The sequence below is a fragment of the Amblyraja radiata genome, chromosome 25 (genome assembly GCF_010909765.2).
Source record: "Amblyraja radiata isolate CabotCenter1 chromosome 25, sAmbRad1.1.pri, whole genome shotgun sequence".
Classification (NCBI taxonomy): Eukaryota; Metazoa; Chordata; class Chondrichthyes; order Rajiformes; family Rajidae; genus Amblyraja; species Amblyraja radiata.
Window position 1 is genome coordinate 17,461,487 of NC_045980.1, and position 24,180 is coordinate 17,485,666.

General features: G+C 41.2%; 1 protein-coding gene and 1 long non-coding RNA gene across 6 annotated transcripts; one reads left to right on the plus strand and one right to left on the minus strand.

The window, feature by feature from the left end:
* Positions 1-366: 366 nt before the first annotated feature.
* LOC116987353 lies at positions 367-1,855 on the plus strand. The gene is made up of 3 exons (XR_004415701.1): positions 367-425; positions 520-553; positions 1,822-1,855. It is a non-coding gene; the product is annotated as an uncharacterized LOC116987353 (long non-coding RNA).
* rnf215 (ring finger protein 215) lies at positions 998-24,167 on the minus strand. 5 transcript variants are annotated; one of them, XM_033043327.1, is made up of 10 exons: positions 23,765-24,167; positions 13,985-14,119; positions 12,045-12,116; positions 11,658-11,743; positions 9,217-9,271; positions 6,398-6,502; positions 5,859-5,978; positions 4,037-4,174; positions 3,458-3,560; positions 998-2,953 (listed from the first exon to the last, which is right to left on the minus strand). In XM_033043327.1, exons 1-10 carry the CDS (start codon positions 24,032-24,034, stop codon positions 2,931-2,933), a joined length of 1,107 nt encoding a protein of 368 aa, XP_032899218.1. In that variant the 5' UTR covers positions 24,035-24,167; the 3' UTR covers positions 998-2,930. The 5 variants fall into 5 exon arrangements, with proteins under 5 accessions (XP_032899218.1, XP_032899221.1, XP_032899219.1 ...); XM_033043330.1 differs by having other exon boundaries at positions 23,830-24,058; XM_033043328.1 differs by lacking the exon at positions 6,398-6,502.
* Between the last annotated feature and the right edge of the window lie 13 nt (positions 24,168-24,180).

The window sequence follows — 24,180 nt, forward strand, 5'->3', positions numbered from 1 at the left end:
TGTTTCTATTACAAATCTCAAATTGTGGAACAGAGGTAAATAAATAAATGATAGGCCCCAAATATTATGGCGGGCACCGTACATTGCCCCTTTACCAACCAGCATGTTCTTGATATATGGGAGATGACAAAAACTCCTGGTCACCGGGAGAACACACAAACTCCACAAACAGAACCCCAAGGTCAGGTTGGAACCCAGATCTGTGGAGCCATGAGGCAACAGTGTTACCTGCTGCTCCACAGTTCATTCAGTGCATTATTAAATTATTTTTTTGCATTGTAATTTATTCATGATAATTTTAGTTAACTGCATTTCAATAAATGTCTGATCAACAAGGATGGAAAGCAGACGTGGCCAGGTGGCTTTGCGGTGATCCTGTGTTGAGTCTCAGAGTTTGGTGCCTGACACCAATTTGCCATTCAGAAGTATTCAAGAAGGAACTGCAGATGCTGGAAGATCGAAGGTACACAAAAATGCTGGAGAAACTCAGCGGGTTGCCATGAACTTGCCATTCAGAAGTGTTCGCTTTAAAAACATTGGAAACTACCTGCAGGTGATAGACTCAAAACAAAGGCCTAGTCATACATTATTTTCATAACTTCTCTTAATTGTGAACTTGGTAAATATTTCACTGCACGGTGGCGCAGCGGTAGAGTTCCTGCCTTACTGCGTCAGAGACCCAGGTTTGATCCTGTATAAGGGTGCTGTCTTTACGGAGTTTCTATGTTCTCGCCGTGACCATGTGGGTTTTCCCTGGGTGCTCCGGTTTCCTCCAACACTCCAAAGACATACAGGTTTGTAGGTTAATTCGGCTTTGGTAATACCTATGAATTGCCTCTAGTGTGTACCTGTGCTAGTGTACAGGGATCGCTGATCAGCGCGGACTTGGTGGGCCCAAGGGCCTGTTTCTGCACTGTATCTCTAACCTAACCCAAGTTTGAAAAGGAAGAATATAAATGTAAAGACAGTGAAATAGTATGGGAAGAACGAGAACTGATAGATGGCAGTTATCATCCTTTTAATTCACTTAGAGGTATTTATATTTTAATTTTTAAATGAAATCAACAATCAATAAACGTCAGTCTGAAGAAGGGTCTCGACCCAAAACGTCACCCATTCCTTCTCTCCAGAGACGCTGCCTATCCCGCTGGGTTACTCCAGCATTTTGTGTCTACCTTCGATTTAAACCAGCATCTGCAGTTCTTTCCTACACATAATCATTATGCTCTTTAATGTTTACCAATTGATTCTGTATTCCTATACTTTGCCATATTATCCCATACCTTTTGACATTAAATATTTGAACTTCAATTCAATCTCATCTATTCCACTAAAAATAATTTAAATGATCTAAACCCCAAGTTTGTGCTCAGGGCACTGCACGTTAAGCCATTCTTCTCTGGTCTCCCAACTATGGTGGGTTGGAGGGTAGGGTACCACAAAATATTACGGATATGAAAAATGTGGAGAATCAGCAGTGCATCACACCAATTGAGCAAGTGGGGAAAAAACACAGGCAGAACAAACATACAACGTATTGAGAGGCCCTGAATGCTTCAGATACAAGTATATTTTTAAGTAACAAAAAAAAAATTTAACAATGTGATCGCAGTTCTCGGCTTGTCCTCACATATTAGAATGCAATGCACTACAAAATGCACACTTTGAGATTTGACCCTTAGTATTTGCTAATCAAAATTCATGCTTTTAATATAACTGAACCCTTTAACTTTTCTGGAAATCAGTTGGGCAGATTTGGAACCTCCATTTTATCAGCTGTTGGGTGCAGCTCTGGGGCAGGGAACCTATTTTTGAATGCAGGTAAGAAAGGTCATACAGCCAGCTCTCTCCTTGGATTTGTACAATACCAGCAACTGATCACTTTACAGCAGTAAAATGCTGCGTATTCTCACGAGGAAGATCAGCAAACAACATTTTGGATGATAACATTTAAGGTTTGGATAAGAACTACAAGCTTTTCAGTAATTTGATTTTTCTTGTAGATTGCAAATTAAGAATACAATATTTAAAGGGGAAACTAAACTAGTTATTTAGAATTAATACTTGGACACACCTACAGTTAAATAATTAATGGAGGTGCAAGGAACTGCAAGTGATGGACTCTTCAGCAAGTGCTGATGGAACTCAGCGGGTCAGGCAGCACCTGTGGAGGGAATGGACAGGCAAAACTTTCGGTCAGTACCCGTCTATAAGCCCCAATCCAAAACGTTGCCTGTCTATTCTCTCCACAGATGCTGCCTGACCCGCAGAGTTCCTCCAGCACTCAGTTGAACCACAAAGTTCCATTACAAACTACTAACAGTTGAAATGCTTTGGAAGGTTTTAGAGTTCCAGGTGCATATGTGTCCCATCATTTAATTGTAAGGAACACAGGTAGACTGTTATTTTTCACCCACCGTTTCCATCATTACGCACGGATGATTTCTAGGTCAGAAGTAGTAATAATACTAAGTACATTTCAGCGATGCTTTTTTTTGCAATATGAAAATAACTACAAGAATAAATACACAAAATAAAGGGCAGATTGAGCATCACTACTTTTAACATAAATAAATTGCAAGCCATTGAAGATTTTTAGTTCCGTTAAATGTTTTACCACAAAACGCAAAATATACACTTACTCAAATTTCCTGAATAACCCAAAACAGTTCACTTAGCCTCACAGATTTATTATAGCCGGTATACTTCACATCATGTTTGTGCCAGTCAATAAACCAAGAATCCCAAACATGATTACAGGAAATACCTTGCTCTGAAATTTTAAATTCAAGCGTTGACTTGATTCCCACAAATATAATTGGGTGTGCAGAATAATACAACTAAAGTGCAATGTAAAAAGTCTTGTATCATTTACATAAACGGAGTCAAGGTAGCTTCATGCTTTTCCTTCTCTTGAACGAAGAATAGAGTCAGCTGTTGCCACATGGATCACCTGAATTAAAATAAAGTACAAGATAATAAGTGAAGTTTCGAACATAGTACAGCACAGGAACACGCTCATGTTCCAGGCACCTGTGTAAATAACTTGTCCCGCATCTTCAAATTTTGCCTCTCGCATTATTTAGTGTATTTTCATTTTTTTCATAACTATGCTGAATACAGTAACATATAGTAACAATACAGGCCCAGATTTAAAAAAAACCCTGCAATATTGGTAAACAGCATAAACAGTGTGATAATTTACAGCATTCATTGGCAATTATAGAAACAAGAACTTTTTCGAAGTTCTCTTTCAAAACTGGAATATTATAATCTGACACACTACTCTCAATATGGTCTCCCCCCCCCCCCCATCTCTCAGTCTGAAGAAGGGTTCTGACCCAAAACATCACCTATTCCTTTTCTCCAGAGATTCTGCCTGACTACTCCATCAGTTTTTGTCTACCTTTGTTAATATTAATTTGGAAAAAATTTTGTGCAAGTTAAGGACACTTACCAAATACATTCCGCTTACACAGGGGGCAAGTCTGTTGAAGTAGCAACCAAGGATCAACACAGTCCCTGTGAAACTCGTGTAGACAAGGCAACACACGTAAACACTGGGGATAAAACAAAAATCAAACTAGCTTCACTTTTCTTCAACAGGACTTAATCCAATATTCTTAAATTTCTACTCATAACAATATTACTCAATTGACGTGCTCAATAGAAGCACACTAATAAATAACCCTCAAACACATTTTATGGCATTATTAGCTTCTAGAATAAATAAATTCAGTAAAGGGAAGTCAAATCAATGAATAAAGTGTTTAAAAGAAAATTTAAAACTATACAAATCTGAAATAGAGATAAATGACAATTTGAAAAATTCTGAGATTTTTGGTATTCAAACAGAAACCTGATCCAAAATGTTCCTAACTCCACAGATCACCACTGAAACACAGCAGAACAGCTAATGTTTTAACTCGCCTTCATATCAAGTCATTAGATGATTAAGATGTTTAACAGCAAAAAGCAACCCAAGCAAAAATAAGTAAAAGAGTGAGAGACTCGACTTCTAATCAAAACCACACACCTGATTTTTGTGGAATTCTTCCAAGCACACCGCACAACTTTCATGCTCTTGTAACTGTGTTTTGTGTCTTTTATTTGGAAAATATTTTCTAGTTTTCATTGCCGATAGCTGCTTTAAAACTTGTTGTTTTAAGTTCATCTATGAATAAATATTAAAAACAAATCAATCTTCTCATCAAGATGGGGGAATTTTAAATTGAAGATTTTGTTGGCCTGAAACATCCTTCCTACCCTTCCGCAGAGAACTATTGTCGAGGGCTTTTTTTTGCCAGGTCAACACATCTCCAACTTCTATACCTGGGCACTGTGGCTTGAAAGTTGGAGACTGACTGGAGCTCTGATGTCAGCACATCCCATCTCCTATGTCGCTGCACAACTCCGCAATGAGACAAGGGGTGGATCACAAATGGACTAAGCTGAGGGAGCAGGATATATTTAGCATCTAACTTCTCAGTTTTCCAAAGGGTGGGAGATTGCAACCTTCACGTGGTCTATCCTGTTTCGCCGAATGCAATCAACCTGGCGTGCACAATCAAATAAGATCAAATAGACCAAATGTCCTACAACTTTAGGCTGTGCACGCCATACGCAAGAAGAAGAAGTTTTCCAAGAGCCATGCCTGGATTATATGGCATTAACCCATTCATTTGAATTGTCTTGTCAATCATGACTGCAAAGATAAGCCCTAATAAAAAGGTTTTTGTATTTTAAATTTTACTTTAGTTATTTTTAAATATACCCATAATTTCTTTCCTTTAGCTTGTGTTTTAATTATTGTAATCTATTTGGTTATCAAAGACAAGTTAAAACAGTTAGGGTGACATAATGGCACAGCTGGTAGAGCTGCTGCCTCACGGAGCCAGAGACCCTGGTTTGATCTCGACCTTGGGTATTGTCTATGTGGAGCTTGCATGTTCTCTCTGTGACTGCATGGGTTTCCTCCGAGTGCTCTGTGTTTCCTCCCTCATCACAAAAATGCGCAGGTTTGTAGATTAATTCTCCCTCTGTAAATTACCAAGAATGCGTAGGGAGCAGATGAGAAAGTGGGATAACATGAAACTAGTGTGAACTGATAACTTATGGTTGGCGTGGACTCCGTGGCCAGTTTCCATGCTGTATCTGTCAATCAATCAGATTTTTTGATTCCAGGAAGTTTATCAAAACTGTCAGTGACAAGGTTTCATGGATGGGCTTTGGCAGAAAGCACGTCAGCTCAATCAGAACGGCAGGAAGATTTGATAAAAACCTGGTGATGATGAATATGAGAGGCAGGCAGGATCAATGCCATCTGATCCCTAAACATTATTTCACATAAAGTCAACAAAATTACCTAAAACTAAATGTGGCTTCTGATTTAATTTAAATTTAGAGATATCGCACTGAAACCAGCCCTTTGGACGACTGAGCCTGCGCCTGCCAATGATCAGCCATTCCCACTAGTTTTTTGTTATCCCACTTTCTCATACACTCTCTACCCACTAGGGGGCAATTAACAGAAGTAACCTGTATTAATTAACCTACAATTAACTCACCAACCTGCATGTCTTTGAAATATGGGAGGAAACCAGAGCATACGGAGAAATCCCACGCGGTCACAGGGAGAATGTACAAACTCCACACCGACAGCACCCAAGGTCAGGATTGAATCCAGGTCTCTGGGACTCTGATCTCTACTTTAAAAAAAAGTAGTCCCATATTTTCCTAAATAGCTAAAAAAAATAAAAAAATTACAAGAATACATGATATAAATACATGTTATAAATATATTTCCTTAAATACATTTTTAGCATAATTGACTGCTTACACAGGGATGGGACACAAACCTCCAATTCTTCAGAACTAGATTCGTAGTGTCTATATTGCCACTGGGCCTGTACAATGACTCCAGTACACAGGATTAAGCCCACCAGTAGAACAGTGTTCCACAGCTGATGCAGATATTTCTGCAAAGGACAATGGAATTCATTTCAAATGGAATTCATTCATTCAAATCATAAATGAGACAACATAGATGACTCTAGTTTAATAAAGTATCATGTTTGATTCCAATGCCTTGAGTAATTTTCTAATTTATAAAGCCTCAAGTTTTCATCATTCCATTAACTTATTCTTTGTTCTTGTTTTGCAAATATATTTCTCAATTAGTTAAAAAGTGTTTTTGGCATTCCTACTGAAAACTTCAACTAACGGAATGCACCAGTCAAATTTAAGGCCGAAACAAATAATAAATCAGAGATAATACTAATTGTGCAATAGCCTTAAATAATCTCAACTTTCCTTTGTTTTACTGAAACAGTTGTTAAAGAGAAATTAATGATGTCCAAGGGAAGCTGAATTGAAACTGCATTGTACCATTGCTTACCTGAACCCGAGAGCTGTTCTCTCCTGTACAAATCACTCCCTGCCATTCCCCATACAGCCCACCTCGTGAACGGCCACAGGTTGACCACAGCGTTAATGTTGCTCCCTGATATTAATGAAAAAGATGTTGGTTGAAATCGGTTTACGCGATGGTCATCTCAGCAAGGCTAACATTTATTGTCCAACCATAAATGCCTTTAATCTGCATCAGCTGAACAACTCAGTGTGGCACAGTGGCATTGCAGTAGAGTTGCTGCCTTGCAGCACCAGAGACCCGGGTTCAATCCTGACTACGGTGTTGTCTGTACGGAGTTTGTACGTTCTCCCTGCGATGTTTTCTCCGGGAGGAAAACCGGATGATGTAGGTAAATCGCAAATTGTCCCTATCGTATGGGATAGTGTTAGTGAACGATGTGATCGTTGGTCGGTTCGGTGGGCAGAAGGGCTTATTTTCACGTTGTATCTCTAAACTCTAAAGTGAAGACTCAGTGAATTGCTACAGCCCTCTGGTTATACTCCTGCCACAATTGGGAAGGGAGTTTGTCAGCTTCAGTAACAATGAAGGACAGCGATATATTTCCAGATCAGGAGAGCTTGGAGCTGTAGGGGTTCCTAGCTGCCCTTTATCTACTAGGTAGTAGAAGTAGACCAGTCTCTGCATGTTTGTCGAGAACTTTGCAGAGTTGGATATGGTTTACCATGTCCTAATTCAGGATTGATGAATATTATGTTTCACCACAGAATACACTGTCCACTGCGTGCAGTGTCTACAGGATGTGGAGTTCAGTAAGCCGAGGGCAACAGTGTACTTTTACATTTAAAGAATTAAACTAAGATAGATAAAGACAAAATGCAGAGATTGTAACCTTTGTGGTTCTCTTTCTAATTTAATCTCTAGCTCCTCTGGCAGAAACTCCTTTTCCCAATCTCTGTTACAGGTTGGACAGGTCATCTCTGAGGCAGGATCTCTGGAGAACATAGATGGGTGACTTTTCAAGTCGGGATCCTTCTCCAGATATGCTGCCTGACCCTCTGAGTTACTCCAGTGCTATGTGTCCAACTTCTGCAGATACTAGTTGCTAAACTAAGATAGATGAGGAAGTGAAAAGGAATGTGGTGAGGACATATACATAGGTGGATAAATACTGGTGCCCGTTGCAATGACTGCAAGTTTGGAAGACCACGTTGTCAGCGGTGGTTAAGGACATCTCCTCAGGGCTGGAGTAGAAGAAGTATCCAGTAACAGAGTTTGGGAAAAGGAGTTTCTGCCAGAGGAGCTAGAGATTAAATTAGAAAGAGAACCACAAAGGTTACAATCTCTGGATTACAAACCGAACCACGTGCCAATCAGCATATGGTCAACCATACCAGTGAGAGAAATGTATGGCTCAAGGATTGCGATGGGGTTTCAATTCTGGGGTTTCAAGAAGCTGTTCCTTTGGGGGTTCAAGGTATAAATATAATTCAAGAGGCAGCATTTTATTTTAAGGGTGGCACAGCGTCGCAACGGTAGAGTTCCTGCCTTACAGCGCCAGAGACCTGGTTTCGATCCTGACTATCGATGCTGTCTGTATGGAGTCTGTACGTTCCCCCTGTGACCACGGTGTTTTTTCCAGGTGCTTTGGTTTCCTCTCACGTTCCAAAGATGTACAGGTTTGTAGGTTAATTGGCTTCGGTAAAATTGTAAATTGTTCCTAGTGTCTAGGATAGAGTTAGTGTACGGGGTGATCGCTGGTTGGCGCGGACTCGGTGTGCCAAAGGGCCTGTTTCCGCGCTGTATCTTTAAAGTAAACTAGAGGGGGAATTTTAGAGGGGGGAATTTTAGAAAGACGGAAAGATAGGGTGAGGCAAAGGGTAATGACAACCATGACCAATAACCGGAATCTGTCAGCAGAGGTCAGTATATACGAGCATACACTTCCAATTTGATAGAGAAAATTAACATGAAATTAAATTAAAGACTTTCATCTGAAGGCATGCAGCAACTGTAATTAATGACACAAGGAGAAATAAATGGGTACAGTCAATATACATTTTGGTTGCAAAGTGACAAAAGTTAGAAATTCTTGCAAATAAGCTAACTGGAAAAGATGGTGCTGTCGTTTCGATAGAAAAGGATGGGATAAATGCAGTAAAGAGAAAGACTCTTAGGTTGAGGGGAAAAAAAATAATCAGGAAATAGAATCTGTTTAGGCAGAGCTAAGAAGCAGCAAACAACTATAAGCATTGGTGTTGCATATAGATCCCTACTGTGGTTGCATCCTAGGGGTTTGTGCAAATCAGAAAGTGGTGGCCTTCCTTCTGAAAGTCTTCTTCACTATTGACAATGACACCTAACAAAACAACATTAAAGCAAACTAAAAGCTTTAATATATTTGTAAAAAGGAAAGAGGAACTAAGATCAATATAGGCACCTTACAGTATAGGTAGCCATTGGGAAATTATAGTGAGGAATAGGCAATCGACAAAAAAAAATAATTTAGGTTTCAAAGAAATCAGCATTTGTAAAATAAATGTTTTGGGAAAAGCAATGGAATCCTGCTTGATGGATGACATGGACATGATGGGCCAAAGGGCCCGTGTCTGCGTTGTACGATTCTATAATTTATTGAAAACCTATAAATCCCAAGGATGTGATGAAATGAATACCAAGCTTTTAAATGAGGTGGTGAAGGAGACATTGAATCCAATGGATCCAATTTCACATTGTATACTGGCCACTCAGTATCAAGTTTTATAGTTGCCTCATCTCAATGACATGGATATATTTTGTGATTATTCAGCTCTTAAACAAGTGAAATAAAATACATTATCACATACCAGATCATTCTGAATTATGCTTTTAAAAGTTATTTTGGCAGATGCACGAAGCCCACTGCAATTGAAACATAATTTGAAGGAAAAATTACTTTTAGCATGCTCAAAGTTCTCATCATTATGGTTATAGTTTATCTGAGTAAGATTAAGACATTTTACTCACCATCAATTGCCCAGTCCTTCTTTTAAGATTAGCTACATCATTAAAGAAGGCCAGCAAGAATGTCATTGATGGCTGTGCTTCTTCAGTGATGTAATAATGTACTCCATGGGTTAAAACAAATAGTCACTTCATAACCTCCCGATACCATTGGAATACGACAGCATCCTAAAGAAATTTAGTACTTGTAGACTATGACGCAAACAAATTTGGCAATGCTATAAACTGCAAATTATTCCCCTTGTTTGGAAGATATATGTTAAGGGCAAAAAGCGCAAAGTGCTGGAGTAACTCAGCGGGTCAGGCAGCATCTCTGGAGTACAGGGATAGGTGATGTTTTGAGTCAGGGCCTTTCTTCAGACTGATTGTAATGGGCAGGGGGCGGGGGAAGAAAGCTGAAAGAAAAAAGCAGGACAAAATCTGGCACGTGATAGGTGCATACCAGTGAAGGGGTGGGGGTTGATGAGCAATAGACAAAGAATAGATGAAAAACCAAAAAGTGTGAGACCCATTGAGTTACTCCAGCTCTTTGCCTTTTTTTTTTCAACCAGCATTTGCAGTTCCTTGCGTCTACTTGAAACCTAAAGGCCTTAATTCAAGGCTTGCATTAAAGGCCTTGGTGCAAAATTTAGGGATTACATATTCAAACCCAATATTACCTGATATGGGAAGAGACATGAAAACACCCTTTCTTCCTTCATACGTGGCGAAGGAGTTGCTCAAAAGCCTCTCGTATGGTTTTCATTAATGCAAACCCTTAGCAAAATCTATTGTTCACATTTCTTGTTTATTTGGTTATTCTTTCCTCACATAACTTTGACCAGCAGCAAATTTTTGTTCAGTATCTCAAGTTTTCTGATGGTGATTTGTGAATTCCGCCAGGATGAACTTCCATTATCTGAAAAGTGTGTGTGTGTGTGTGTGTGTGTGTGTGTGTGTGTGTGTGTGTGCACATGTGCGTTAAGACTGTATTTAACGTTCTCCGCCATTTCCCATTTTACAGTATTTTGCCATATCTGGACTTCAAGGAAGAACAAAGGAACAAGATATGTAGGAAGGAACTGCAGATTCTGATATATACCCAAGAATGCTGGAGTAACTCAGCTTGTCAAGCAGCATCTCTGGAGAAAAGGAATAGGTGACTTTTCAGGTCGGCACCCTTCTTCACATTGAAAGACAGGGGGTGGGGGGAGAAAGAGAGAAAAATGGAGGCATGAAATGGCTAGAATCACCTGTTGCCAGCACCGATTTGTAATGGCCTTTTCTCACCTCCAGATCCCCCGCCCCCCACCCTCTATCTTTCAGTCTGAAGAAGAGTTACGATCTGAAACGTCATCTTTTCCTAATCTCCAGAGATGCCGTGATTGTGGTATGGCAATTGCCAGGGGTGAGAAGGGACTGGGGAATATAATAGTATAGTACCAATAAACAATACCATTAAGTGACACAAAAAAAATGATGCAAGCAATTCTGTTATAATGCAATAGTCGTATTTCTAAGAAACCTTGTGCCTTAGAAAATTGTATTTAAAAAACTATTCTGCCTATGGGAGAAAGAGGTTAGTGGCTAGAGAATTTCAGACATCCAATAACCAAGTTATTTTTCCTGTAGGATTTTCAAAAATTATGATTTTTAATAACTACAAGTTTATTTTTGTTACTGCAAGCTACAAAATGATTGTATGCTGTATTATTTAATAGAATATCACTGCAAAAGTATTACTAGAAGTGATTACTTGACAATTTTAATAGTAACCATCAATGTGTTGGCAACCAGAATGTGTTCTCAACAGGCAATGGTCTCTTATTATTGGGCGGTGGTGTGTGGGGTGGGGGGGGGGGGGGGGGAGGAGGTTACAGGTTACATGGATTTTGTTTTCCCCCAAGACACCCTTTTTCTGCTTGCCAATTTCCAAAATGTTTAAACAGTTCTTCAATTCCTTATTGGAATTGGATTATAACCAATTAGACCCAAGTAAAATAAATTCATCGAGTATGTAATATCTAATTCAAACTGTGAAAACACACAGCAAAACTACCTATATTAATGTGGTATTTTGTTAACTTAGCAAGATTAATTATCAAAGTCACAAGGTGCATTCTCTTTTTTTTTTTTTTAAAGATTCATTATCTTGATGTTATTTTGTGTTTACATACATGGATTGATTTGGAAAAAGTATATTTCCTAGCATAATATAAAAATATTTCAAACTGACTGTAATCTGTGATATATAAATGTAAATGGGATCCACTCAACAAACTGACACTGTTATGTGCTTGCTCACCTTAACAAGGCTCCCAGAAGTTTAGTCACATTTTCGGAGCTTTGCATTACAACTACAGGCTTAGAAAGTACTTCAGAGATGTCCATCTAATATAATAATTTTAAAAGAATCTTTCATTATGGCAATAATCATATGCATCATGATATGCTCAAAAAACATTAAAGCTGTTTAGAATACATTTCACAACAACCATCCGATTAAATAATTACTACATTTTCTTAACTCATCACACCTGAAGGGCTTAATTGGCATTACTTTGTTTCAGGCTTTACCAAGTAATGGTAAAAATAAAATGGTGTAATGCTAAATAACAGCATATTTAAACAACTCATCACAAATATGCAAATCATTCAGAATAGAATCTGTAGCATAAGGCGAAAAATGTACCTCGGTGAAGGCATTTTGATTCAAAACTAAAATGAACAGGGCTGATGCTCCTAGAACAAGTGCTCTTTTCATCTGTAAGAATAAAGCAACCATATTTTACTTGAGGGATGAGAAAGCATGGCACTAAGAATGTCTTAACTACAAAACATCAGATCCACTGTATGCCTTGCCATTAATGAGAAATATATCTTTGCCCTTCTCTTAAAATGCCAAGCCAGGTTTATTTTAAATTTTGATCTGAAATAGTATTCATAATTTCTACCGATTATTCATCAAAATTCAAATTCATCATCATCACTTCAGGTAAGGATTCAGTAACAAATACCCTCAACTATATTGTCACTTCAGTGCTGGGGTGACTCAGCAGGTCAGGCAGCATCCTGGAGAAAAAGGATGTTTCGGGTTAGTCTGAAGAAGTGTCCCCACCCGAAACGTCACCCATCCTTTTTCTCCAGAGATGATGCCTGACTTGCTGTTACTCCAGCACTTTGTATCTATCTTTGGTATAAACCAGCATCTGCAGTTCTTTGTTTCAACATTTTTTTAAATTTATGGTTCTTTTATATATTTTAAAATATGTAAGATTCAGCCTTAAATGCACCAGAAAAGACAAACTAACATAGACTGTCATGTATGCAAGAAATACAACAATCTTTCCTGAAGAATATCATTGACAGTAAATTGAATTTACCAATGTATATTTGCAAATAGCATTTTATTTGTCAAAAAATGTGGTTAGTCAGAATTTAGAACAAAGAACCGTGACAGGCCCTTCGGCTCACAATAACTGTGCTAAACAAAATGCCAAGATAAACTAACCTCACCTGCAGTACATATCCCTCCATTCCCTGCATATTTAATACCCGCCTCTAATTCTCATTGGAGAAGATAAAAGCAAACTGCTCCTCTGAACTGCTGCAGCCTGCGCAATGGAGTTAGGCAGGTGTTCCAGAGTTTTGACCCAGGTTTGACGAAGGAACAGCAAATATTTCTAAGTGAAGAGAGAGTGTGACATGAAGGAAAATTTGGCAGTGTGGTGCACCCATACTCATGTCGTCCTTGTACTGGATGGTAGAGTTCCAATACTTGTGTCGTGCAGGAGGAGAGCAGCACCTTGGAAGAGGTTGTGCTAAATCCCTGTGGCCACAGAAAGCTGGGGATAGATGGTGTTTATCTATAACCTTATTCCGGAAAAGTATATATGATTTAAATTGTTTAAGAAAGAACTGCAGATGCTGGAAAAATCGGTAGACAAAAAATGCTGGAGAAACTCAGCGGGTGAGGCAGCATCTATGGAGAGAAGGATAGATGCTGCCTCACCCGCTGAGTTTCTCCTGCATTTTTTGTCTACCTATGATTTAAATTGAATGTGTAAAACTTATGGTAATTTATCCAAATAATGTTTGTAATGAAACTATCTTAGAAATAATCTATAGTATTCATTTCGTAGAATATATAATAAAAGTATGAACAAAAGGCAAGGATACTAGTGTGGCATCTACTTTGCTTATGATCTTTTTGTTCTCCATCCAAGTATAAAGCGACTGGAGGATTAGTTTAGGGATACAGCATGGAAACAGGTCCTTCGACTCAGAGTCCACACTGACCATCGATTACCCAGTTCTCACTAGGTTTTCCCACTTTCTCATCCATTCCCTACAAACTAGGGGCCATTTATAGAGATCAATTAAACTACAAACCCCACTTCTTTGGAAGAAACAGGAGCATGCGGAGGAAACCCATGCAGTCACAGGGAGGACTTGCAAACCCCAAGATTGACAGCACCCAAGGTCAGGATTGAACCTGGGTCTCTATGCGGCAGCAGCTCCACCAACTGCGCCACAGTGCCACCCTGAATTTCTACACAGCAAAATATAATGCACAAAATATGGTTAATCTGGTTTTAAAATGGACTTTTATAAGCACCATATAATACTTGCCTTATTAATAACTGCAGCAGCAAACCATTCCTGCTTGCTGCTTCCTTTTTTTTCAACCTGGTCTTCATCAACAGAAACGACTCCGATCCATTTCTCTCCCTTGTTTGGCTGAATGTCCAATGGTTCATCTTTAACCTTAAAAATAATGAATAACCACAGCTTTATTTTTTGTTTAAAAAAGCCAAGAAAATTGTATTGAAATGCTTCAAGAAATTTGTAATTCAAAGATACTTTGCCATGCAAGCATAATATTATTAGTCTGGTGGATTAAAACCTTAACTCAAGACATTTTCACATCATTTTCTGGAAAATAACTTTCTGAAGTATCTACACAATATGGCTTTATGAACCTTAAAACACAAAGCTATTATATGGAAACGTCAAGCCACTTTTTAATTTGACCATCTTAATACAGACGAGTTTAACTATTCTGATGCTTTAATTTATTTATATTTCATCTAAATATTGCATTAAAACAATTGAACTTTTCTATTAACCATTAATCCACATTAAAATGTAACCTATAATATACCATTCGAAAGGTAGTCAGGAGCCTGGATGTTCAGCGATAGCCCATGACCCAATTTTAGATAAATCAGATTTAGATTTGAAGCTTATTTTATTATGGTTAATTGACTGCCACCTTCCAATCATTCATGGATTAATGCACCTGTGTTGCCTAGACTTTTGTTTTGCTCCAATGCCAACTGAATTAATGTTTTAAGATGCTATCAAATCCTCAATTTGTAATTAAAAAAAACAAAACAGAAAAGTATTAAGTTCCAGAAAAAAAAAGAAATAGCGTCTATTCTGCAGGCATAAATATACATCACGAGGATTTTTCGACTGACTCTAGACCAGTACTTTGGCAATGAACTGATCACAAAGGAGGTATAACCTCAGCTCTCCTCAAACCGCGAGGATTTGAGTATAAGAGCAGGGAGGTTCTACTGCAGTTGTACAGGGTCTTGGTGAGACCACACCAATATTGTATTGCGTACAGTTTTGGTCTCCTAATCTGAGGAAAGACATTCTTGCCATAGAGGGAGTACAGAGAAGGTTCACCAGACTGATTCCTGGGATGGCAGGACTTTCATATGAAGAACGACTGGATAGACTCGGCTTGTACTCGCTAGAATTTAGAAGATTGAGGGGGGATCTTATAGAAACTTACAAAATTCTTAAGGGGTTGGACAGGCTAGATGCAGGAAGATTATTCCTGATGTTGGGGAAGTCCAGAACTAGGGGTCACAGTTTAAGGATAAGAGGGAAGTCTTTTAGGACCGAGATGAGAAAATCATTTTTTACACAGAGAGTGGTGAATCTGTGGAATTCTCTGCCGCAGAAGGTAGTTGAGACCAGTTCATTGGCTATATTTAAGAGGGAGTTAGATGTGGCCCTTGTGGCTAAAGGGATCAGGGGGTATGGAGAGAAGGCAGGGATGGGTTACAGAGTTAGATGATCAGCCATGATCATATCGAATGGCGGTGCAGGCTCGAAGGGCCGAATGGCCTACTCCTGCACCTATTTTCTATGTTTCTATGACCCCTGTCCCAACCCGTCCTGGTTTCAATTGAAGCACAATTTCTCCGACCATCTCCCAGTCTCCCTGCTCCTTTTCATACACTCATCTCCCTTCCTTGTTCAGCATTTCCCTTTTATCCCCCCCTTCTTTCCCCTCACCCATGTTCTTCCACCCATATCTCTTTTTTCCAGCTTTACATTTTATTCCTCCTATTCTTTCCTTATCCAACACATTTTGGACTCTTTTTCACCTCTAGCTATTGTCACTTACTCCACCCATCTGCCAATCACCCTCCTCCCTCACTTATATCCATCTATCACTTGCAAGAATTTGCCCCATCCCTGCCTCTCTTTTCCAATTCTCACTCCCTTTGTCAAATCAAACAGAAGAAGGGTGCATTCCCACCACAGATGCTGCCTGGTCCACTGAGTTCCTCCAGCATTATGTTTTTGCGTCTTGTAAACAATCATAAATAATAAATGTGTATCAAAATGAGTTTTTGAAAATGGTTTCTTCTGCCGGCAAAGCAACATGGGAGAGACCATAAACCAATGCCACCGGTACACTACAGCACGGCGGCAACCGATATGTGGCTCCTTCTGACCTCTAGTATTCAGGACATCTCTTTGCAATTAAAATTAAATAACTTCATTTTGAATGCCTAATTTTAGTCATTGAGTCATACAGTGTGGAAGCTGGCCCTTCGGAAAACACATCCCGTCTACACCTGTCCCACCTGCCTGCGTTTGGCCCAAATCCCTCCAAACGTTTCCTGTCCATGTACTTATAAAATGTTTTTTAAACGTTGCAATAATCTGCTTCAACTACCTCCTGTCACGGCTCGTTCCATATTCTCACCACCCTTTGCATACAAAATATAACCCTGTTAAATCTTTACCTCCTCACCTTAAACCCAATCTGGTCTCCATTCCCCTACTCTGGGCAAGATACTCTGTGCCTTCGATTCCTCTCAGGAGTTGTTTATGAGAATAGTTGTTTAACTAAAATTCTATAAAGTCTTCAAGATCATAGACATGTACAGAAAAGGGGCTACAGATGTGGGGTTGGTTTTCAGTTATCATAAAGTTCACATCAACTCATATCCACAATTTTTGTTGCGAACCCATACAGGGAACAGGCTTATTCATATCTGTACATGTGTAATCAGATTGATTAATCACAATTACAATTCAAGGAAAGAGTTGTGTGATAGTTTTTCACATTCCATTTCAGAATAGTAAAGGTTCTTACAAAACATAAAAGACAACTAGTAGAAACATGGAACTGCAGATGCTAGTTTACACAAAAGAACTCAGAGTGCTGGAGTAACTCAGCAGGTAGACAAAAATGCTGGAGAACAGCAGGCGAGGCAGCATCTCTAGAGAACATGGGTAGGTGACATTTCAGGCTAGGACCCTTCTTCAGGCTCATTGTGTGGGGTGTGGGGATGGGAGGGAGAAAGCTGGGAGAGAGGAGAAGCAGGAGAAAGCATGGCAGGTAATAGGTGAACGCAAGCGAGGGGCAGTTTTGATAGGCAAATAGTTGGAATAAAGGTCAGAGATAAAAGCAGAAGGTGCGAGACAGATGGGTTGAAGAGTTGCAAATTGCAAAGCAATTACATTGTGAAGGCAAGTACATTGCATAAAGTGAAAGAGGGGCCAAGGAAAGAGCGTTCACATCTCGGCCCTGTTTCAACCAATCTTTCCACCACCACGCACAAGAAGCACAAGAAGCGCAAGACAGACACCATTGGGCAGATGCCAAGAAGTGTGTTCAGCTCTGGCTGAACAACTTCTAATCTTGTGTGTGGACTCGATAAGAAGAAGAAGAAGTGAAAGGGAATGAGGAATTCAATTTAAAGATGGGTGGTAATGTAGGTGAGCTGTCTTTCGCGCGCTATTTACACGACCTGCTAGCGTGTGGGTAGCGTGGGGATGGGCGCATGGAATGGTGTGGAGGAGTGTGGACTTCGTCCTGCACAAAATCTTTGCGCGCCACCGGCCTGTCATGTAACTGACGGCCAAAGCGCGACAGGCCCTAGACCCTGGCGCGACGCAACAGCTCACCTCCAACAGCAGCAGAAGCAGGCAAACGATCGACAAGCTCGGCCTGGGGCTCACGGTCGTTGCGGATCCGGATCTGCCCCCACTCTTACTCCCAGAGAGGGGCCAAGAAAATTGAAGATAGACACAAAATGCAGGAGTAACTCAGCGGGACCGGCAGCATCTCTGGATAGAAGGAATGGGTAACTTTTCGGGTCAAGACCCTTCTTTCAGACTGAAGAAGAGTCTCGACCCGAAACATCATCCATTCCTTCTCTCCAGAGATGCTGCCGGTCCCGCTGAGTTACTCCTGCATTTTGTGTCCATCTTCAAGTGACGCCACGCGCTCCAGACGGCTGTGCAGGCGCATGATGACGCGCGCGACTCTCGGGGGACCGTCACTACCAGCCTGTCGCGTAAGTGACGGCCCAAGTGGGACAGGCTCTTAAGGCTACATTCTCTTGGGGAGCATGGTTTAGATCCCATCACTGTATTTTCCAGGTGCCAGGTAGCAATGCAGGTTGTGTAGTGCTCCACATCTCCAGTACCTCCAGACTCACAAATAAACCCCTCATATGCAAGGGACAAATTCCCGATCTTCCAATCTACCTCAATGAGAAACTCGTATTTAAAAAAATAAAATATCCGGACTTTCTCTGTAGTTGTAATACTATATTTTGCATTCTATTTTCTCTTTTATACCACATAATGTGCTCATGTATGGCATGATTTGCATGGAGAGCACACAAAACAATGTTTTGTACCATATCAATAGACCAATGCCAGTAGAAATCCCTCACATAGTAAAGCTGCTTGTGTTTCCATGCTATCGGACTGAAGCAATGCTCAGGCATGAACCATTAAGTGACAGTTAATATTCGTGGCACACCATGCAATGACCATCTTAACAACAACAAAAATCACTTATCCTTCACATTCAATAATACTGCACTCCCCTAAAATTTCCTGCAGATTATCACACTCAAAATGTAACCAAACTACCACCATGAAAACAAGGCTACTAGACTGGATCAGATAAGATATTCCGTGGAGAGCGACACACCTGATTCCATAAAGCCTTTTCACTATTTACAAGAACAAAACTAAGATTGCAAGAGAATGTTCTCCAATTACCTTGAGGACTCCAACCTCCACAACCCTCCAAGAAACCCAACACCATTCAAGAGTGAGCAGCCTTCTTGACATACTCTATCTGCCATAAATTAATCGCCAGCACTCCATGCTCAATCTACAAGATATACTGCAACAACCTGTCAAGGCTTCTTCAAAAGTACTGCCCAACCTCTACACAGATGCACATGGCCATCAAAACACCTCTGGGTTCACATTCAAAGCACATTAACCTGAATTCAAAATACTTTGCAGTTACTTTATTGTCACCGAATCTCCCTACCTAACAATACCGAGTGAATTTCTTTGTCACACCATCTGCTGTGGAGGGTGGCTCATCATCATCCCTGTGGGCAATTTAGGGATGATGAATAAATGTAGGCTTTAGCAGTGACAGTGCATCCCACAAATTAATACAATGATTGAAAAAGCTGTGTTCAAGAAGGAACTGCAGATGCTGGAAAATCGAAGACAAAAGTGCTGGAGAAACTCAGCAGGTGCGGCAGCATTTTTGGAGCGAAGGGAATAGGCAACATTTCGGGCCGAAACCCTTCTTCAGACTGATGCAGGGTGGGGTGGGGGCGGGAAACAGAAAGGAAGAGGAGGAGCCCGATGGCTGAGGGAGAGCTGAGAAGGGGAGGAGACAGCAAGGGCTACCGGAAATTGGAGGTCAATGTTCAAGCCGCTGGGGTGCAGACTGCCCAAGCGGAATATGAGCTGCGGCTCCTCCAATTTCCGGTGGTGCTCACTCTGGCCATGGAGGAGGCCCAGGACAGAAAGGTCGGATTCGGAATGGGAGGGGGAGTTGAAGTGCTGAGCCACAGGGAGATCAGGTTGGTTGATGCGGACCGAGCGGAGGTGTTCGGCGAAACGATCACCAAGCCTGCGCTTGGTCTCACCGATGTAGATCAGTTGACATCTAGAGCAGCGGATGCAATAGATGAGGTTGGAGGAGGTACTGGTGAACCTCAGTCGCACCTGGAACGACTGCTTGGGTCTTTGAATGGAGTCGGGGGGGGGGGGGGGGGGGGAGGTGAAGCGACACGTGTAGCATCTCCTGCGGTTGCAAGGGAGAGTGCCCGGGGAGGGGGTGGTACGGGTAGGAAGGGAAGAATTGACCAAGGAGTTACAGAGGGAGCGGTCTTTGTGGAAAGCAGACAGAGGGGGAGATGGGAAGATGTGGTGAGTGTTGGGGTCACGTTGGAAGTGGTGAAAATGACGGAGGACTATTTGTTGTATGTGGCGGCTAGTGGGGTGGAAGGTGAGGACTAGGTGGACCCTGCCCTTGAAAAAGCTGTACCATTTTTATAATACCCAGTAACCAAAAATAACGTGCTGCTACTAGAAGAAAGGACTGATATTACTCTATCTGTTGTTGTAAACAGTTGGTTCTCCTTTGGGTATTTTGTAAGTGATTCAAATAAAACACAACATTTATGAGATCATTCAATGTGTATACAGGGTGTTCTGTCATTATATTCAACGTGTTTTAGAAAGAAAGACTTGCATCTACTACTTTACTGCACAAACGTAGCTTTACATGCATTGAAGTTTCTTTGACTCGGCTCTTTTTCTAGTGTGTGAATGAAGCAGCCAACACATGAAGCAAATTGCAACAAACAACAATGTGACATAATTAGATGGAGACACAAGAAACTGCAATGCTGAAATCTTGAGCAAAACACAAAGTGCTGGAGAGACTCAGCAGGTCAGGCAGCATCTGTGGAGGGAATGGATAGGCAACATTTCAGGTCAGGACACTTCTTCAGATGCAACATCTAAATAATTGATTTGTTTAAAGAAAATTATCTTTGAGGTTCAGAAGTCTTTTTGAAAACATCCCTGTTTTTCCAGGAAACAACATCACAATATTTTTTTCCATGGAAAAATAAAAAAATAATAAACAAACTCACAATTAAGGAACAAATTTCAGGGAATGGGCAAAGAGAAAGAAAGAGTTGGAGAGAGATTTAAAAAGATAACAGCTGATAGTGTTCAATTGTCATTTGTACTAACAATGCAAAAATCCCCCCCCCCCCCCCCCCCCACGACAAGCAGACAGAAGGGCCCCGACCCAAAACGTCGCCTATCCATGTTCTTCACAGGTGCTGCCTGACCCGTTGAGTTACTCCGACACTTTGTAAACCATTATTGTGTAAACCAACATCTGCAGTTCCTTGATTTAAATCTTTTTATTTGAATTTCACAACAATTTGCATACATACAATGATAACAGACAGTTACAGTCAAGGCATAATTGTGCAACAGTATGTAAGTGACCCTCAAAGCCCTTACCCTTACCCACCTTCAACCCACCCAAATCAGGTCGGAACCAAACGGGGACAAACAACACTCACATACATACACATCCACACAAATATGGTAAGATAAACGAAACAAAAAGTACTAAAAAAAAAAAATCTAAAAAAAAAGGGGTCACTAATAACAGTAAATAAGTAAGTAACTAAATAAATAAGTGTGGGGAGGGGGGGGGGGTTAAGGGGAGAGCAGCTGCAGTAGAGCAGAACAATGGTGGAGAGCACAAAGTCCTCTTCCGAGGACAAGTTGAGAGAGTTAACAAGTTCCAAGAAAGGGTTCCATGTATCTAGGAATGTCTTGGTAGAGCCTTTGAGAGAGAACCTAAGTTTTTCAAGCTTTAAATTGTAAAGCACCTCCTTAATCCAGCGGGCATGTGTCGGGGGACAGGTGAGCCTCCAGTTAAGCAAGATCAGTCTCCGGGCTAACAAGGTTGTAAAAGCTAGGACCCGTTTCACCGCAACAGAGAGGTTGGTGTTGGGAGGGGTATACCGAAAATGGCTGACAGTGGGGTTGGAGGAATAGTCTGGCCATAGGCTCTGCTTATCAAGTCGAAAGCACTCCTCCAAAAGGCTGCTAGCTTAGGGCAAGACCAAAACATATGGCGATGGTTGGCAGGAAATTGATTACATCTGTTGCAGGTGTCCCTAACAGCGTGGTAAATTCTAGATAATCTTGCATTTGTGTAGTGGACTTTGTGAAGGACTTTGCATTGGATTAGGCCATGACGGGCACATATGGAGGAAGAATGGATCAAATCCAAGGCAGAGTCCCATTGCTGGTCTGTTAGTTTCGTATTCAGCTCACCCTCCCACGCAGCTTTTAATGAGGTATGAGGTTTCAATATAACCGACCCTAACAAGTTATACAAAACAGAGATGCATTTCTTCCGGTTGGGATCTAGAGCTAAGATGGTATTAGTCAGGGTTTCAGGGGGGCGATTTGGGAAATGGGGGAATGTCTTCTTCACAAAATCCCTAATCTGGAAAAAACGAAAAAGGTGGGAGTTTGGGAGGCTATAGTTGGACGAGAGCTCCGCAAAAGACGAAAAGATACCATCCTTGTATAGGTTTTTGATACTACTGATACCGTTGCTATGCAAGGTTTTGAATGCGTGGTCTGTACTTGAAGGTTTGAAGATGTGGTTTTTAAGCAGTGGGGTCAAGATGGAAGGGCCTTGTAAACCGAAGTTTTTCCTGAGTTGACTCCATATCTTGAGCGAGAGGGACGCAATTGGGCCTGCAGCCACAGATGTTATAGGAAGGGGGAGTTGGGAGCATAGGACAGACCGCAACGGGAGATGTGAACTCGCCTTTTCCATGTGTACCCAGGTCGGTAGGTGGTCGCAATCATCATTCATCCAATACAGGAGTTTTTGCAAGTTAGCTGCCCAATAGTATCGCCTAAAGTCAGGAAGTGCCAAACCGCCGTCACTCTTAGGAGACTGCAGTATCGCCTTTCGGATTCTAGCCGGTTTACTACCCCATAAAAATTTAGATATTGTCCTTTCTAATTTATCAAAAAAAGATTTAGTGATAAGTATAGGGACATGCTGGAAAAGATACAGGAATTTGGGTAGGACGACCATCTTGACCAGATTTATCCGGCCCACGAGGGATAGCGGTAAAACTGACTAGCGGTCAAAATCTCTTTCAGCTTTCTCAACCAGAGGCAGAAAGTTTGTGCGGAACATATCAGATAAGGGTGTTGTGATAAAGACGCCGAGGTAGCGAAACCCGTCCTCTGCCCATTTGAATGAGGTTAAAGAGCGAGGGAGCTGCTTAGCCAATGAGTTAATCGGTAATAGCTCACTCTTTTGGTAGTTAAGTTTATAACCAGAATACGCACCAACCCGTTCTAAAATATTCATAATCACAGGGAGAGAGCTGACTGGGTTCGAGATGTACAGGAGCAGGTCATCCGCATACAATGAGACTTTATGAGTTGTGTTGAACCGTGTAATACCTTTAAAGCCCTTCAGGTCAGGACACTTCTTCAGATGCGACATCTAAATAATTGATTTGTTTAAAGAAAATTATCTTTGAGGTTCAGAAGTCTTTTTGAAAACATCCCTGTTTTTCCAGGAAACAACATCACAATATTTTTTTCCATGGAAAAATAAAAAAATAATAAACAAACTCACAATTAAGGAACAAATTTCAGGGAATGGGCAGAGAAAGAAAGAGTTTGAGAAAGATTTTTTAAAATAACAGCTGATAGTGTTCAATTGTCATTTGTACTAACAATGCAAAAATCCCCCCCCCCCCCCCCCCACCCACCCACACGACAAGCAGACAGAAGGGCCCCGACCCAAAACGTCGCCTATCCATGTTCTTCACAGGTGCTGCCTGACCCGTTGAGTTACTCCAACACTTTGTAAACCATTATTGTGTAAACCAACATCTACAGTTCCTTGATAGACAAAAGTGCTGGAGAAACTCAGCGGATGCGCAGCATCTATGGAGCGAAGCAAATAGGGCCGAAACCCTTCTTGCAGTTCCTTGTTTCAATGCTCCAGCACTTTGCTGTAGCACTCTGCTCAAGATTCCACCATCTGCAGTTCCTTGTGTCTACAACGGTGTTCTTACTTGCAGCAGCAGAACAAGTCTGCAAACACAATGCATACAGATAATTGATAATAAACACAGTAGATTAATAACTCAAACACTCGTACAAACAAAATATAAACTGTGCACAAAGATGAGAGCATTTATGATAACGTTTGATGCATCAGGCATCCTGAGATGGACGCAATGCAACACTTACTAATATTAAGCTTCCTTCTAAGCTGTCCGGGTTATGTTTGGGAAAGGCGCACAGTCCCTCGTTACCTTGGCCGCTGCCAGGCGCCAGCACCGTCCCCTGCAGCCGGTAGTTGCTGCCCGACTTGAAGCCGAACTCGGCCGACCAGCCCCGTTGCGCATCCATCAGCAAGACGTCCACCAGCGCCACCTTCTCGGCCGCCGCGCACCAGTGCAGGAGGGAGGCGGCGAGGAGCAGATAAATGCCGAGCCACTTCCAACAACAGTCCACCATCTTCCTTCCTTCCTTCCTTCACTCTGACTGTCGGTGGTCTGTCTGTCGCACAGAGCGCGGCGGCGGCGGCGGCTTCCGGGTCACCCGTCCCTGACCCCGGATGGCGTCGCCCGTTACTAGTGGCAACGCGGCCCAGCGGCCAACGA